The following is a 15,021-nucleotide window of genomic DNA, read 5'->3' on the forward strand; positions in this document are numbered from 1 at the left end:
AGCTTCACAGTGTAGACAGCTGCTTACAGTGTAGACAGCTTCACAGTGTAGACAGCTTCACAGTGTAGACAGCTTCACAGTGTAGACAGCTTCACAGTGTAGACAGCTGCTCACAGTGTAGAGAATTTCACAGTGTAGAGAGCTTCAAAGTGTAGACAGCTGCTCACAGTGTAGACAGCTTCACAGTGTAGACATCTTCACAGTGTAGACAACTGCTCAAAGTATAGACAGCTTCACAGTGTAGACAGCTTCACGGTGTAGACAGCTTCACAGTGTAGACAGCTTCACAGTGTAGACAGCTGCTCACAGTGTAGACAGATTCAGTGTAGACAGCTGCTCACAGTGTAGACAGCTTCAGTGTAGACAGCTTCACAGTGTAGACAGCGGCTCAGTGTAGACAGCTTCACAGTGTAGACAGCTTCACAGTGTAGAAGCTTCACAATGCAGACAACTTCACAGTGTAGACAGCTTCACAGTGTAGACAGCTTCACAGTGTAGAAGCTTCACAGTATAGACAGCTTCACAGCGTAGAAGCTTCACAGTGTAGACAGCTTCACAGTGTAGACAGCTTCAAAGTGTAGACAGCTTCACAGTGTAGACAGCTTCAGTGTAGACAGCTTCACAGTGTAGACAGCTTCAGTGTAGACAGCTTCACTGTGTAGACAGCTTCACAGTGTAGACAGCTTCACAGTGTAGACAGCTTCACAGTGTAGACAGCTTCACAGTGTAGACAGCTTCAATGTAGGCAGCTTCACAGTGTAGACAGCTTCAATGTAGGCAACTTCACAGTGTAGACAGCTTCACAGTGTAGACAGCTTCACAGTGTAGACAGCTTCACAGTGTAGACAGCTTCAATGTAGGCAGCTTCACAGTGTAGACAGCTTCAGTGTAGGCAGCTTCACAGTGTAGGCAGCTTCACAGTGTAGACAGCTGCTCACAGTGTAGATATCTTCACAGTGTAGACAGCTTCACAGTGTAGGCAGCTTCACAGTGTAGACAGCTTCACAGTGTAGGCAGCTTCACAGTGTAGACAGCTTCACAGTGTAGACAGCTTCAGTGTAGGCAGCTTCACAGTGTAGGCAGCTTCACAGTGTAGACAGCTTCACAGTGTAGACAGCTTCAGTGTAGGCAGCTTCACAGTGTAGGCAGCTTCAGTGTAGGCAGCTTCACAGTGTAGACAGCTTCAGTGTAGGCAGCTTCACAGTGTAGGCAGCTTCACAGTGTAGGCAGCTTCAGTGTAGGCAGCTTCACATTGTAGGCAGTTTCACAGTGTAGGCAGCTTCAGTGTAGACAGCTTCACAGTGTAGGCAGCTTCACAGTGTAGGCAGCTTCACAGTGTAGGCAGCTTCACAGTGTAGGCAGCTTCACAGTGTAGGCAGCTTCACAGTGTAGGCAGCTTCACAGCGTAGACAGCTTCACAGTGTAGACAGCTTCACAGTGTAGACAGCTTCACAGTGTAGAAGCTTCACAATGTAGAAGCTTCACAGTATAGACAGCTTCACAGTGTAGACAGCTTCAGTGTAGACAGCTTCACAGTGTAGACAGCTTCAGTGTAGACTGCTTCACAGTGCAGACAGCTTCACAGTGTAGACAGTTTCAGTGTAGACAGCTTCACAGTGTAGACAGCTTCACAGTGTAGACAGCTTCACAGTGTAGACAGCTTCACAGTGTAGGCAGCTTCACAGTGTAGACAGCTTCAGTGTAGGCAGCTTCACAGTGTAGGCAGCTTCACAGTGTAGGCAGCTTCAGTGTAGACAGCTTCACAGTGTAGACAGCTTCACAGTGTAGGCAGCTTCACAGTGTAGGCAGCTTCACAGTGTAGACAGCTTCACAGTGTAGGCAGCTTCACAGTGTAGGCAGTTTCACAGTGTAGGCAGTTTCACAGTGTAGGCAGCTTCACAGTGTAGACAGCTTCACAGTGTAGACAGCTTCACAGTGTAGACAGCTTTACAATGTAGGCAGCTTCACAGTGTAGACAGCTTCACAGTGTAGGCAGCTTCACAGTGTTGGCAGCTTCAGTTGTAGGATATCATATGACTAAGACCCACGTCAGAAAATACTTGTCCTCTTTCCTGACAAACGTTACCTCCGTCGCGTTAACAGCGGAACCAACACTCTAATTGCTCTGTGTATGGCTCTGCCTGCACAAGAAAATACTGAGTTTATCCTCATTCGTCAACCACGGTTTTACCTTACCTCTGATATATCTTTCGGTTGCGTGAAGCTGACTCCTGCAGACGACTGACTACAGCAAACAGAAAAGCAAAATGAGCACAAAATGCTGTCTTGAATTCAGCCTAATGATTTTAATAACTTTTCTAATGTGTTGCTAAACGGAAGGTGTATTATTGATAAAAGCTCTGTTGGTGCAAAGGAAAAAAAAAGCTTATGTCAAAAGTGTGCCGAAGAGAGGATTCTGTTGGCAGTTGTTAATTTCGTGACAAGGCTGCAACTAACGTAAATCTTCACCATGAAACCTCAGCGTTTGACCTTGACACTAGCGTGCAGCAGTGGACCATAAATCTACAAGCCGAGCGTCTACTAGCGAAGCTCACTGTAGGACAATTAATGGCCAGGGAGCTGAGTACCACATCCAGTACCAAGGCTTAACGAAGAAGACACTGAGTGTACCCCTTCCATTGTTTTGTATTTGCGTAGCTTGTGTTCGTGGCTTGGTTAGTAGCGTCCTCAGCTTATACACTGAGGCTCCGGGTTCAATCTCCCGTCAGGGGTGAAACGTTGGGCATGTTTCCTTACTCCTACTGCCTCTGCTTACATAGCAGTAACTAGGTACATGACAGGTGGGAGAAGAAATGGAGAATCACAACCAACCCAGACAAAGTCCTCATCAGCACGATCGGCTGCTTGCCATCAACCATAGAAGACAATGGGGTCATCAGAGGCACCAGAATTGCTATTAGGAATCCAAACAAGATCCTAGGATACGAGATCGACAGATTACTCAACTCTACATCCCACATAACCAAAAAAGAAAACCTAGCTAAAGCCGCCTTGGCCAACTTTATGGGGATGGGGGAGTGTGTCTTGATGCCTGGGAAGAGTTCTTGATACAAAGAATTGGAGTTACCTTTCCCTTCTATGGAATAAACCTGACTGCCTCTTGTTCCCTAGGTTTCGTATGACCCGTAAGCGTTTAGTGTTCTAACATCAATGTAATAATAATCATAAAAATAATTATAATAAATATAATTATAATAAAATAATAATAATTATCAATAAAAGTAATTAAACAACAATAATAATACGTGGAAGATGGTGCAGCATCATTGTACCTTCCTGGAGCTACACAATAATGGTGCAGCATCACTGTACCTTCCTGGAGCTACACAATAATGGTGCAGCATCACTGTACCTTCCTGGAGCTACAAAGGTCAGTAGTTCAGCTACACAATAATGGTGCAGCATCACTGTACCTTCCTGGAGCTACAAAGGTCAGTAGTTCAGCTACACAATAATAGTGCAGCATCACTGTACCTTCCTGGAGCTACAAAAGTCAGTAGTTCAGTTACACAATAATAGTGCAGCATCACTGTACCTTCCTGGAGCTACAAAAGTCAGTAGTTCAGCTACACAATAATGGTGCAGCATCACTGTACCTTCCTGGAGCTACAAAGGTCAGTAGTTCAGCTACACAATAATGGTGCAGCATCACTGTACCTTCCTGGAGCTACACAATAATGGTGCAGCATCACTGTACCTTCCTGGAGCTACAAGTCAGTAGTTCAGCTACACAATAATGGTGCAGCATCACTGTACCTTCCTGGAGCTACAAAGGTCAGTAGTTCAGCTACACAATAATGGTGCAGCATCACTGTACCTTCCTGGAGCTACACAATAATGGTGCAGCATCACTGTACCTTCCTGGAGCTACAAAGGTCAGTAGTTCAGCTACACAATAATGGTGCAGCATCACTGTACCTTCCTGGAGCTACAAAGGTCAGTAGTTCAGCTACACAATAATGGTGCAGCATCACTGTACCTTCCTGGAGCTACAAAAGTTAGTAGTTCAGCTACACAATAATGGTGCAGCATCACTGTACCTTCCTGGAGCTACAAAAGTCAGTAGTTCAGCTACAAAATAATGGTGCAGCATTACTGTACCTTCCTGGAGCTACAAAAGTCAGTAGTTCAGCTACACAATAATGGTCCAGCATCACTGTACCTTCCTGGAGCTACAAAAGTCAGTAGTTCAGGTACACAATAATGGTCCAGCATCACTGTACCTTCCTGGAGCTACAAAGGTCAGTAGTTCAGCTACACAATAATGGTCCAGCATCACTGTACCTTCCTGGAGCTACGAAGGTCAGTAGTTCAGCTACACAATAATGGTGCAGCATCACAGTACCTTCCTGGAGCTACAAAGGTCAGTAGTTCAGCTACACAATAATGGTCCAGTATCACTGTACCTTCCTGGAGCTACAAAGGTCAGTAGTTCAGCTACACAATAATGGTGCAGCATCACTGTACCTTCCTTGAGCTACAAAAGTCAGTAGTTCAGCTACACAATAATGGTGCAGCATCACTGCACCTTCCTGGGGCTACAAAGGTCAGTAGTTCAGTTACACAATAATGGTGCAGCATCACTGTACCTTCCTGGAGCTACAAAGGTCAGTAGTTCAGCTACACAATAATGGTGCAGCATCACTGTACCTTCCTGGAGCTACAAAGGTCAGTAGTTCAGCTACACAATAATGGTGCAGCATCACTGTACCTTCCTGGAGCTACAAAGGTCAGTAGTTCAGCTACACAATAATGGTGCAGCATCACTGTACCTTCCTGGAGCTACAAAGGTCAGTAGTTCAGTTACACAATAATGGTGCAGCATCACTGTACCTTCCTGGAGCTACAAAGGTCAGTAGTTCAGCTACACAATAATGGTGCAGCATCACTGTACCTTCCTGGAGCTACAAAGGTCAGTAGTTCAGTTACACAATAATGGTGCAGCATCACTGTACCTTCCTGGAGCTACAAAGGTCAGTAGTTCAGCTACACAATAATGGTGCAGCATCACTGTACCTTCCTGGAGCTACAAAAGTCAGTAGTTCAGCTACACAATAATGGTGCAGCATCACTGTACCTTCCTGGAGCTACAAAGGTCAGTAGTTCAGCTACACAATAATGGTGCAGCATCACTGTACCTTCCTGGAGCTACACAATAATGGTGCAGCATCACTGTACCTTCCTGGAGCTACAAAGGTCAGTAGTTCAGCTACACAATAATGGTGCAGCATCATTGTACCTTCCTGGAGCTACAAAGGTCAGTAGTTCAGCTACACAATAATGGTGCAGCATCACTGTACCTTCCTGGAGCTACAAAAGTTAGTAGTTCAGCTACACAATAATGGTGCAGCATCACTGTACCTTCCTGGAGCTACAAAAGTCAGTAGTTCAGCTACAAAATAATGGTGCAGCATCACTGTACCTTCCTGGAGCTACAAAAGTCAGTAGTTCAGCTACACAATAATGGTCCAGCATCACTGTACCTTCCTGGAGCTACAAAAGTCAGTAGTTCAGGTACACAATAATGGTCCAGCATCACTGTACCTTCCTGGAGCTACAAAGGTCAGTAGTTCAGCTACACAATAATGGTCCAGCATCACTGTACCTTCCTGGAGCTACGAAGGTCAGTAGTTCAGCTACACAATAATGGTGCAGCATCACAGTACCTTCCTGGAGCTACAAAGGTCAGTAGTTCAGCTACACAATAATGGTCCAGTATCACTGTACCTTCCTGGAGCTACAAAGGTCAGTAGTTCAGCTACACAATAATGGTGCAGCATCACTGTACCTTCCTTGAGCTACAAAAGTCAGTAGTTCAGCTACACAATAATGGTGCAGCATCACTGCACCTTCCTGGGGCTACAAAGGTCAGTAGTTCAGTTACACAATAATGGTGCAGCATCACTGTACCTTCCTGGAGCTACAAAGGTCAGTAGTTCAGCTACACAATAATGGTGCAGCATCACTGTACCTTCCTGGAGCTACAAAGGTCAGTAGTTCAGCTACACAATAATGGTGCAGCATCACTGTACCTTCCTGGAGCTACAAAGGTCAGTAGTTCAGCTACACAATAATGGTGCAGCATCACTGTACCTTCCTGGAGCTACAAAGGTCAGTAGTTCAGTTACACAATAATGGTGCAGCATCACTGTACCTTCCTGGAGCTACAAAGGTCAGTAGTTCAGCTACACAATAATGGTGCAGCATCACTGTACCTTCCTGGAGCTACAAAGGTCAGTAGTTCAGTTACACAATAATGGTGCAGCATCACTGTACCTTCCTGGAGCTACAAAGGTCAGTAGTTCAGCTACACAATAATGGTGCAGCATCACTGTACCTTCCTGGAGCTACAAAAGTCAGTAGTTCAGCTACACAATAATGGTGCAGCATCACTGTACCTTCCTGGAGCTACAAAGGTCAGTAGTTCAGCTACACAATAATGGTGCAGCATCACTGTACCTTCCTGGAGCTACAAAAGTCAGTAGTTCAGCTACACAATAATGGTGCAGCATCACTGTACCTTCCTGGAGCTACAAAGGTCAGTAGTTCAGCTACACAATAATGGTGCAGCATCACTGTACCTTCCTGGAGCTACAAAGGTCAGTAGTTTAGCTACACAATAATGGTGCAGCATCACTGTACCTTCCTGGAGCTACAAGGTCAGTAGTTCAGCTACACAATAATGGTGCAGCATCACTGTACCTTCCTGGAGCTACAAAGGTCAGTAGTTCAGCTACACAATAATGGTGCAGCATCACTGTACCTTCCTGGAGCTACACAATAATGGTGCAGCATCACTGTACCTTCCTGGAGCTACAAAGGTCAGTAGTTCAGCTACACAATAATGGTGCAGCATCACTGTACCTTCCTGGAGCTACAAAGGTCAGTAGTTCAGCTACACAATAATGGTGCAGCATCACTGTACCTTCCTGGAGCTACAAAGGTCAGTAGTTCAGCTACACAATAATGGTGCAGCATCACTGTACCTTCCTGGAGCTACACAATAATGGTGCAGCATCACTGTACCTTCCTGGAGCTACAAAGGTCAGTAGTTCAGCTACACAATAATGGTGCAGCATCATTGTACCTTCCTGGAGCTACAAAAGTCAGTAGTTCAGCTACACAATAATGGTGCAGCATCACTGTACCTTCCTGGAGCTACAAAGGTCAGTAGTTCAGCTACACAATAATGGTGCAGCATCACTGTACCTTCCTGGAGCTACGAAAGTCAGTAGTTCAGCTACACAATAATGGTGCAGCATCACTGTACCTTCCTGGAGCTACAAAGGTCAGTAGTTCAGCTACACAATAATGGTGCAGCATCACTGTACCTTCCTGGAGCTACAAAGGTCAGTAGTTCAGCTACACAATAATGGTGCAGCATCACTGTACCTTCCTGGAGCTACACAATAATGGTGCAGCATCACTGTACCTTCCTGGAGCTACAAAGGTCAGTAGTTCAGCTACACAATAATGGTGCAGCATCACTGTACCTTCCTGGAGCTACAAAGGTCAGTAGTTCAGCTACACAATAATGGTGCAGCATCACTGTACCTTCCTGGAGCTACAAAGGTCAGTAGTTCAGCTACACAATAATGGTGCAGCATCACTGTACCTTCCTGGAGCTACACAATAATGGTGCAGCATCACTGTACCTTCCTGGAGCTACAAAGGTCAGTAGTTCAGCTACACAATAATGGTGCAGCATCACTGTACCTTCCTGGAGCTACAAAGGTCAGTAGTTCAGCTACACAATAATGGTGCAGCATCACTGTACCTTCCTGGAGCTACAAAGGTCAGTAGTTCAGCTACACAATAATGGTGCAGCATCACTGTACCTTCCTGGAGCTACAAAGGTCAGTAGTTCAGCTACACAATAATGGTGCAGCATCACTGTACCTTCCTGGAGCTACAAAGGTCAGTAGTTCAGCTACACAATAATTACACTAAACTCGTCTCTCCTTCATTACAAGCAATTTTTTCATTTATATTTTTCAGTTATTAGCGACTTTCAGTATTTTACACTGCCCGCGAGGACACGGTATTTTACACTGCCTGCGAGGACACGGTATTTTACACTGCCTGCGAGGACACGGTATTTTACACTGCCTGCGAGGACACGGTATTTTACACTGCCCGCGAGGACACGGTATTTTACACTGCCTGCGAGGACACGGTATTTTACACTGCCTGCGAGGACACGGTATTTTACACTGCCTGCGAGGACACGGTATTTTACACTGCCTGCGAGGACACGGTATTTTACACTGCCCGCGAGGACACGGTATTTGACACTGCCTGCGAGGACACGGTATTTTACACTGCCCGCGAGGACACGGTATTTTACACTGCCCGCGAGGACACGGTATTTTACACTGCCCGCGAGGACACGGTATTTTACACTGCCCGCGAGGGCACGGTATTTTACACTGCCCGCGAGGGCACGGTATTTTACACTGCCCCCGAGGACACGGTATTTGACACTTCCCGCGAGGACACGGTATTTGATACTGCCCGCGAGGACACGGTATTTGACACTGCCCGCGAGGGCACGGTATTTTACACTTCCCGCGAGGACACGGTATTTGACACTGCCCGCGAGGACACGGTATTTGACACTGCCCGCGAGGACACGGTATTTGACACTGCCCGCGAGGACACGGTATTTTACACTGCCCGCGAGGACACGGTATTTTACACTGCCCGCGAGGACACGGTATTTTACACTGCCCGCGAGGACACGGTATTTTACACTGCCCACTGTGGTCACAGTGGTGCCTATGCTAACCTTCCTATGGTGTATAAATATACGTACTTGGATTAATTTTATTGTAGCCAGCTGGCCCAGTGGCTAACGCATCGGTCTGGAGTTTTGTGACTCTCTGACCGCAGGTTCTAGCCCCACCCGTGGTAAGGTTTACTCTCAAATACATGGTCAATAAGACCATATATTTGAGAGAATTTTAACACTGTCTTACCTAGAGGGTATTTCGGGGATCAACGCCCCCGCAGCCTGGTCCATGACCAGTCTTCCCGGTGGATCAGGGCCTGATCAACCAGTCTATCACCGCTGGCCGCACGTAGTCAAACATACGAACCACAGCCCGGCTGATCCAGCACCGACTTTAGTATCTGTCCAGCTCCCTCTTGAAGGCAGTCAGGGGCCTATTGATAATTCTCCTTATGCCTGGTGGGAAGCTGTTGAACAGTCTTGGGGCCCTCACACTTATTGTGTTTTCTCTTACTCTAAAAATGGCGCGCCTGCTTTTTATTAGAGGTATTTTGCACCGCATGCCGAGCTTTTGCTTTCGTAGGGAGTGATTCCTTTGTGCAGATTAAGGACCAGTCCCTCTAGGATTTTCCAAGTGTAGATTATGATATATCTCTCTCGCCTGCGTTCCAGCGACTACAAGTCAAGTTAAGATGTTTGACGGAACTTATAAAAGAAGAATAAAGGTGAACCTAACACATGTACTTGTGAGTTTTATCTAATTATCACATTCAATTTAAGTATTAATTATACGATCATAAAGTCTCAGAAAATGTGAATGATCTTTTTTACTCCAAGTACCACTGTTTCAAAGTGGTACTTGGAGTACCACTATTATTTTTTTTATGTCAATGGACCAGAGATGATGAATATCGCCGACAGGTTTAATCCATATAAAGTTCCTTCAGTGCATTTGGTTTTAAACTGTTCCTTCGGTGTAATTTGGTTTTAAACTCAATATCGAGGTTGGTAAGTACAGGAGAGAGCGGGTTACCCAGTGCCATGCCAAACTTCTGAGTGTAAATGTTACAACTAAAAAACATTAATTTCAAGCATTGTAACTGGTGGAATACAAGAGTGTGTAAAAAGAATAATCAAGAGGCAGTTGGTTGTGTCTGAGGAGCTCTGGCGAGGCAGGAAGGTAACTTAGTGTTGTTTGTACTGAGGCTTCACGCTGACACTCTCATCCAAGCTTGCACCAGAGTCTCAGATGTCAGCATTACCCCTCACCGGAGGAAGACTCTATTGTGCACTTATCTCTCCAAATTACATTATGCACACAATACCCGTCTTGTCAAGTACAGTGTACACAATGCCTATCTCATCATGTTCACTGCACATAAAATACTTACAAGTAAATAAGTTTATTCAGGTATACACAAATACAGTTAAATAGATTATCATACATAGCAGCATATGTGTAGAGAACCTGGGATAACCCAAAAGTCATAAGAACATAAGAAAGAAGGAACACTGCAGCAGGCCTACTGACCCATGCGAAGCAGGTCCATGTCAACCCCCGGCTTAGACCAATAACCCACCTAGTAGGTTATTTCCACTTAAGGAAGGAGCACGGCATCAGACCTGGTAGTTCAAGCTGGTCAGGTCCTTTGTCTCTTCAAGAACACTGTACATGCAATACCTATCTCACCAAGTACATTGTACACACAATACCTGTTTAACCAAGTACACTGTGAACACAATACCTGTCTTACCAAGAACATTATCAAATGTTGCAATCTTCAGAACCTGCATCACCTGACCTGTCCACAGCCGTCCCCTTACCGTTCTATGACTGGTATTTTCTTTCTCACTCGAGACAAGATAACAAGTCATATCAAAACGAAACATCAGCCGGTTGCATCTCCTATTTGTGGATCAGTTGAGAATTGTTCAAGTTACAGCATATTAATCATGATTCACTTATCAAACCATACCACGGGCGGGGATAGAACCCGCGATCAGACTCTCTGATCGCGGGTTCTATCCCTGCCCGTGGTATGGTTTGTTTGCAATCGTGTCATTATGATTTCGTGAGTCATGATTCACTTATGTACGCTGAAAATATATCTCTCATATGTATATGCATTGAGAAGAGCAGTGTGTATACAAAGATATGTACTATCTCAGTATATTTGCACTTCGATGTATATTGTACAATCCTTGTATTGGATATAGAAGTATCCTTGACCGCTGGAGTACAGATGACCTGACGCTTTAACGACCCTCATGTAATAGACAGACTTCAAACCTAATAAACTAACGGTATCGTGACTTTTGTTTATTCTCTGCAGACAATATATGCTAAAACAACCCTCAAACTTGAGTGTGGGTATTTGGTGATGTAAATTGATGATTCGCTTTCTGTTAATTAATTAACTTGTTTATTAATACATTAACTTGTGTATTAATATAGTAACTTGTTTATTAATACAATAACGTGTGTATTAATGCATTATCTGGTTTATTTTCCTCATTGTTAGTGTTTATTGCTATTTTGTTTAGTAATCTTAATTTCGATTGTCCCTTTGTGACCAAGATATAAGTGTAAATATTTCCCTCCAGTGATGGATAATATGGGCAATAACGATTGTACGGGTAAAATGAATATCACCCATGATATAGTTGCTGGAAAGTACCTTCCGGGCAACTATACAATGAAATTTTAATCTGTTCCATGATGTCTTTCTCGTGTGGTCTCCATGTCCCACCCAGCCGCTCACACTCCTGTTCCACCACGTTCCTGGATGTTCATCTTACATGTCTCTTCCATACCATCGTCTCCTGGTTACAAGGATGTGTAAGGTACATCTCAAACACTTTGTAAAGTATCTCTGACATACCATGTAAAGTGCTTCATCATGACGTAACAAATAAGAGTTCTTCTGTTACAAACTAGAGAGCTCTCATGTCACACTATGTACAGTGATTCTGACGCACCAGTCAACAAGTTCTGACACGCTATAAATTTGTCACAAGCACTGTAAGGAGTCCAGCCACACTTTTGTCTTTCATTTCTCTTGGGACTGCGACACACACATCTGGTACTTGTGGTGTACACGTCTGGTACTTGTGGTGTACACGTCTGGTACTTGTGATGTACACGTCTGGTACTTGTGATGCACACATCTGGTACTTGTGGTGTACACGTCTGGTACTTGTGGTGTACACGTCTGGTACTTGTGGTGTACACGTCTGGTACTTGTGGTGTACACATCTGGTACTTGTGGTGTACACGTCTGGTACTTGTGGTGTACACGTCTGGTACTTGTGGTGTACACGTCTGGTACTTGTGGTGTACACGTCTGGTACTTGTGGTGTACACGTCTGGTACTTGTGGTGTACACATCTGGTACTTGTGGTGTACACGTCTGGTACTTGTGTACACATCTGGTACTTGTGGTGTACACATCTGGTACTTGTGGTGTACACATCTGGTACTTGTGTACACATCTGGTACTTGTGGTGTACACATCTGGTACTTGTGGTGTACACGTCTGGTACTTGTGGTGTACACATCTGGTAGTTGTGGTGTACACATCTGGTACTTGTGGTGTACACATCTGGTACTTGTGTACACATCTGGTACTTGTGGTTTACACATCTGGTACTTGTGGTGTACACGTCTGGTGCTTGGGGTGTACACGTCTGGTACTTGTGATGCACACGTCTGGTGCTTGGGGCGCACACGTTTGTTGCCTGGGGTGCACACGTCTGGTATTTGTGGTGCACACGTCTGGTGCTTGCCATGCACACGTCTGGTGCTTGCGGTACACACGTCTGGTGCTTGCGGTACACATGTCTGGTGCTTGCGGAACACACGTCTGGTGCTTGCGGTACACACGTCTGGTGCTTGCGGTACACACGCCTGGTGCTTGCGGTACACACGTCTGGTGCTTGCGGTACACACGTCTGGTGCTTGCGGTACACACGCCTGGTGCTTGCGGTACACACGCCTGGTGTTTGTGGTACACACGTCTGATGCTTGCGGTACACATGTCTGGTGCTTGCGGTACACACGTCTGGTGCTTGCGGTACACATGTCTGGTGCTTGCGGTACACACGTCTGGTGCTTGCGGTACACACGTCTGGTGTTTGCGGTACACACGCCTGGTGCTTGCGGTGCACACGTCTGGTGCTTGCGGTACACGTCTGGTGCTTGCGGTACACACGCCTGGTGCTTCCGGTACACACGTCTGTTGCTTGCGGTACACATGTCTGGTGCTTGCGGTACACACGTCTGGTGCTTCCGGTACACACGTCTGGTGCTTGCGGGACACATGTCTGGTGCTTGCAGTACACACGTCTGGTGCTTGCAGTACACACGCCTGGTGCTTGCGGTACACACGTCTGGTGCTTGCGGTACACATGTCTGGTGCTTGCGGTACACATGTCTGGTGCTTGCGGTACACATGTCTGGTGCTTGCGGTACACACGTCTGGTGCTTGCGGTACACATGTCTGGTGCTTGCGGTACACACGTCTGGTGCTTGCGGTACACACGTCTGGTGCTTGCGGTACACATGTCTGGTGCTTGCGGTACACACGTCTGGTGCTTGCGGTACACATGTCTGGTGCTTGCGGTACACATGTCTGGTGCTTGCGGTACACATGTCTGGTGCTTGCGGTACACATGTCTGGTGCTTGCGGTACACACGCCTGGTGCTTGCGGTACACACGTCTGGTGCTTGCGGTACACATGTCTGGTGCTTGCGGTACACATGTCTGGTGCTTGCGGTACACATGTCTGGTGCTTGCGGTACACACGTCTGGTGCTTGCGGTACACATGTCTGGTGCTTGCGGTACACACGTCTGGTGCTTGCGGTACACATGTCTGGTGCTTGCGGTACACATGTCTGGTGCTTGCGGTACACACGTCTGGTGCTTGCGGTACACACGTCTGGTGCTTGCGATACACATGTCTGGTGCTTGCGATACACACATCTGCTTGTGGCAAAATTTCACACTTTGCTAGGAAGCTCTGACGTTATAATCTGCAGTAAACGTATAGGTCGCAAGACGCACAACACTGATTGGCAGGTCGAGGCAACAACACTGACTGGCAGGTCGAGGCAACAACACTGACTGGCAGGTCGAGGCAACAACACTGGCAGGTCGAGGCAACAACACTGACTGGCAGGTCGAGGCAACAACACTGGCAGGTCGAGGCAACAACACTGGCAGGTCGAGGCAACAACACTGACTGGCAGGTCGAGGCAACAACACTGACTGGCAGGTCGAGGCAACAACACTGACTGGCAGGTCGAGGCAACAACACTGACTGGCAGGTCGAGGCAACAACACTGACTGGCAGGTCGAGGCAACAACACTGACTGGCAGGTCGAGGCAACAACACTGACTGGCAGGTCGAGGCAACAACACTGACTGGCAGGTCGAGGCAACAACACTGACTGGCAGGTCGAGGCAACAACACTGACTGGCAGGTCGAGGCAACAACACTTCTTTCTTTCACTAATACACGAACATCTATTTTGGAGTGCCTTACCTCTGCTCTTCCGTTGGTGGATACCGTTGAGAACTAATGGGTGATCCTTACCGTTGGTGAGGCAGAGGAGACCCAGTTGGACCCCGAAGAGATGGTTGAGGGACACCAACATAGCGGTGGCCACACAGGCTGATAATTAACACGAGCGCTCACTGAGGCTCCAACCTGCTCACTGAAGCCTCTCATCCAGGGCCACCACAATGAGCTCCAACCGGTTTGAAAGCTGGCGGGCGAGTGAAGCCTCCGATGAACCCCTCTGCGACACGCCATACGCTGCCAGCCATCGCACGTATCGTACCGTAGTTCAAGCTAAATAATTCCAGTACACAAATGCTCAACAATAAATCGCCGTATAATAGGCCAGATTTATTCTACATAAGGTAAAAAAATTAAATGATTTAATGTGGGTCCAGGGAGGGCTGAAAGTCGGTCTAGAGCGTCCTATCCGGAGTATAAGTTAGTTGGGGGCTGTTGTGAATTTTTTACTGTGACTTATATTCTTTTGAGCGAATTTGGAAGTTATTTTTGGGGTGTGTCTGGCAACCAACGCGCAGGTGACACACGTTACCCCCAGTTGACTTGTGTGACCCCCAGCTGACACGCGTGACCCCAGCTGACACGAACTAGGTCACCACAGCTGTAATGATTCAGTGTAACAGTGATATACACTGCTGTTTTAGCAGGATATACACGGCTATTATAGCAGGATATACACGGTTGTTAA

At 46.5% G+C, this 15,021-nt stretch overlaps 1 protein-coding gene across 1 annotated transcript in view; it reads right to left on the minus strand.

Moving 5' to 3' along the window:
• LOC128693045 (secreted protein C-like) overlaps positions 1–14,524 on the minus strand; it is a 234,384-nt gene extending 219,860 nt beyond the window's left edge. Inside the window, exon 1 of the mRNA XM_053782549.2 lies at positions 14,349–14,524. Coding sequence (XP_053638524.2) covers positions 14,349–14,409 — 61 coding nt within the window. The 5' untranslated portion in view covers positions 14,410–14,524. The remainder of the gene's footprint in view (positions 1–14,348) is intronic.
• Positions 14,525–15,021: the final 497 nt, after the last annotated feature.

Source organism: Cherax quadricarinatus, chromosome 38, assembly GCF_038502225.1.
Source record: "Cherax quadricarinatus isolate ZL_2023a chromosome 38, ASM3850222v1, whole genome shotgun sequence".
Classification (NCBI taxonomy): domain Eukaryota; kingdom Metazoa; phylum Arthropoda; class Malacostraca; order Decapoda; family Parastacidae; genus Cherax; species Cherax quadricarinatus.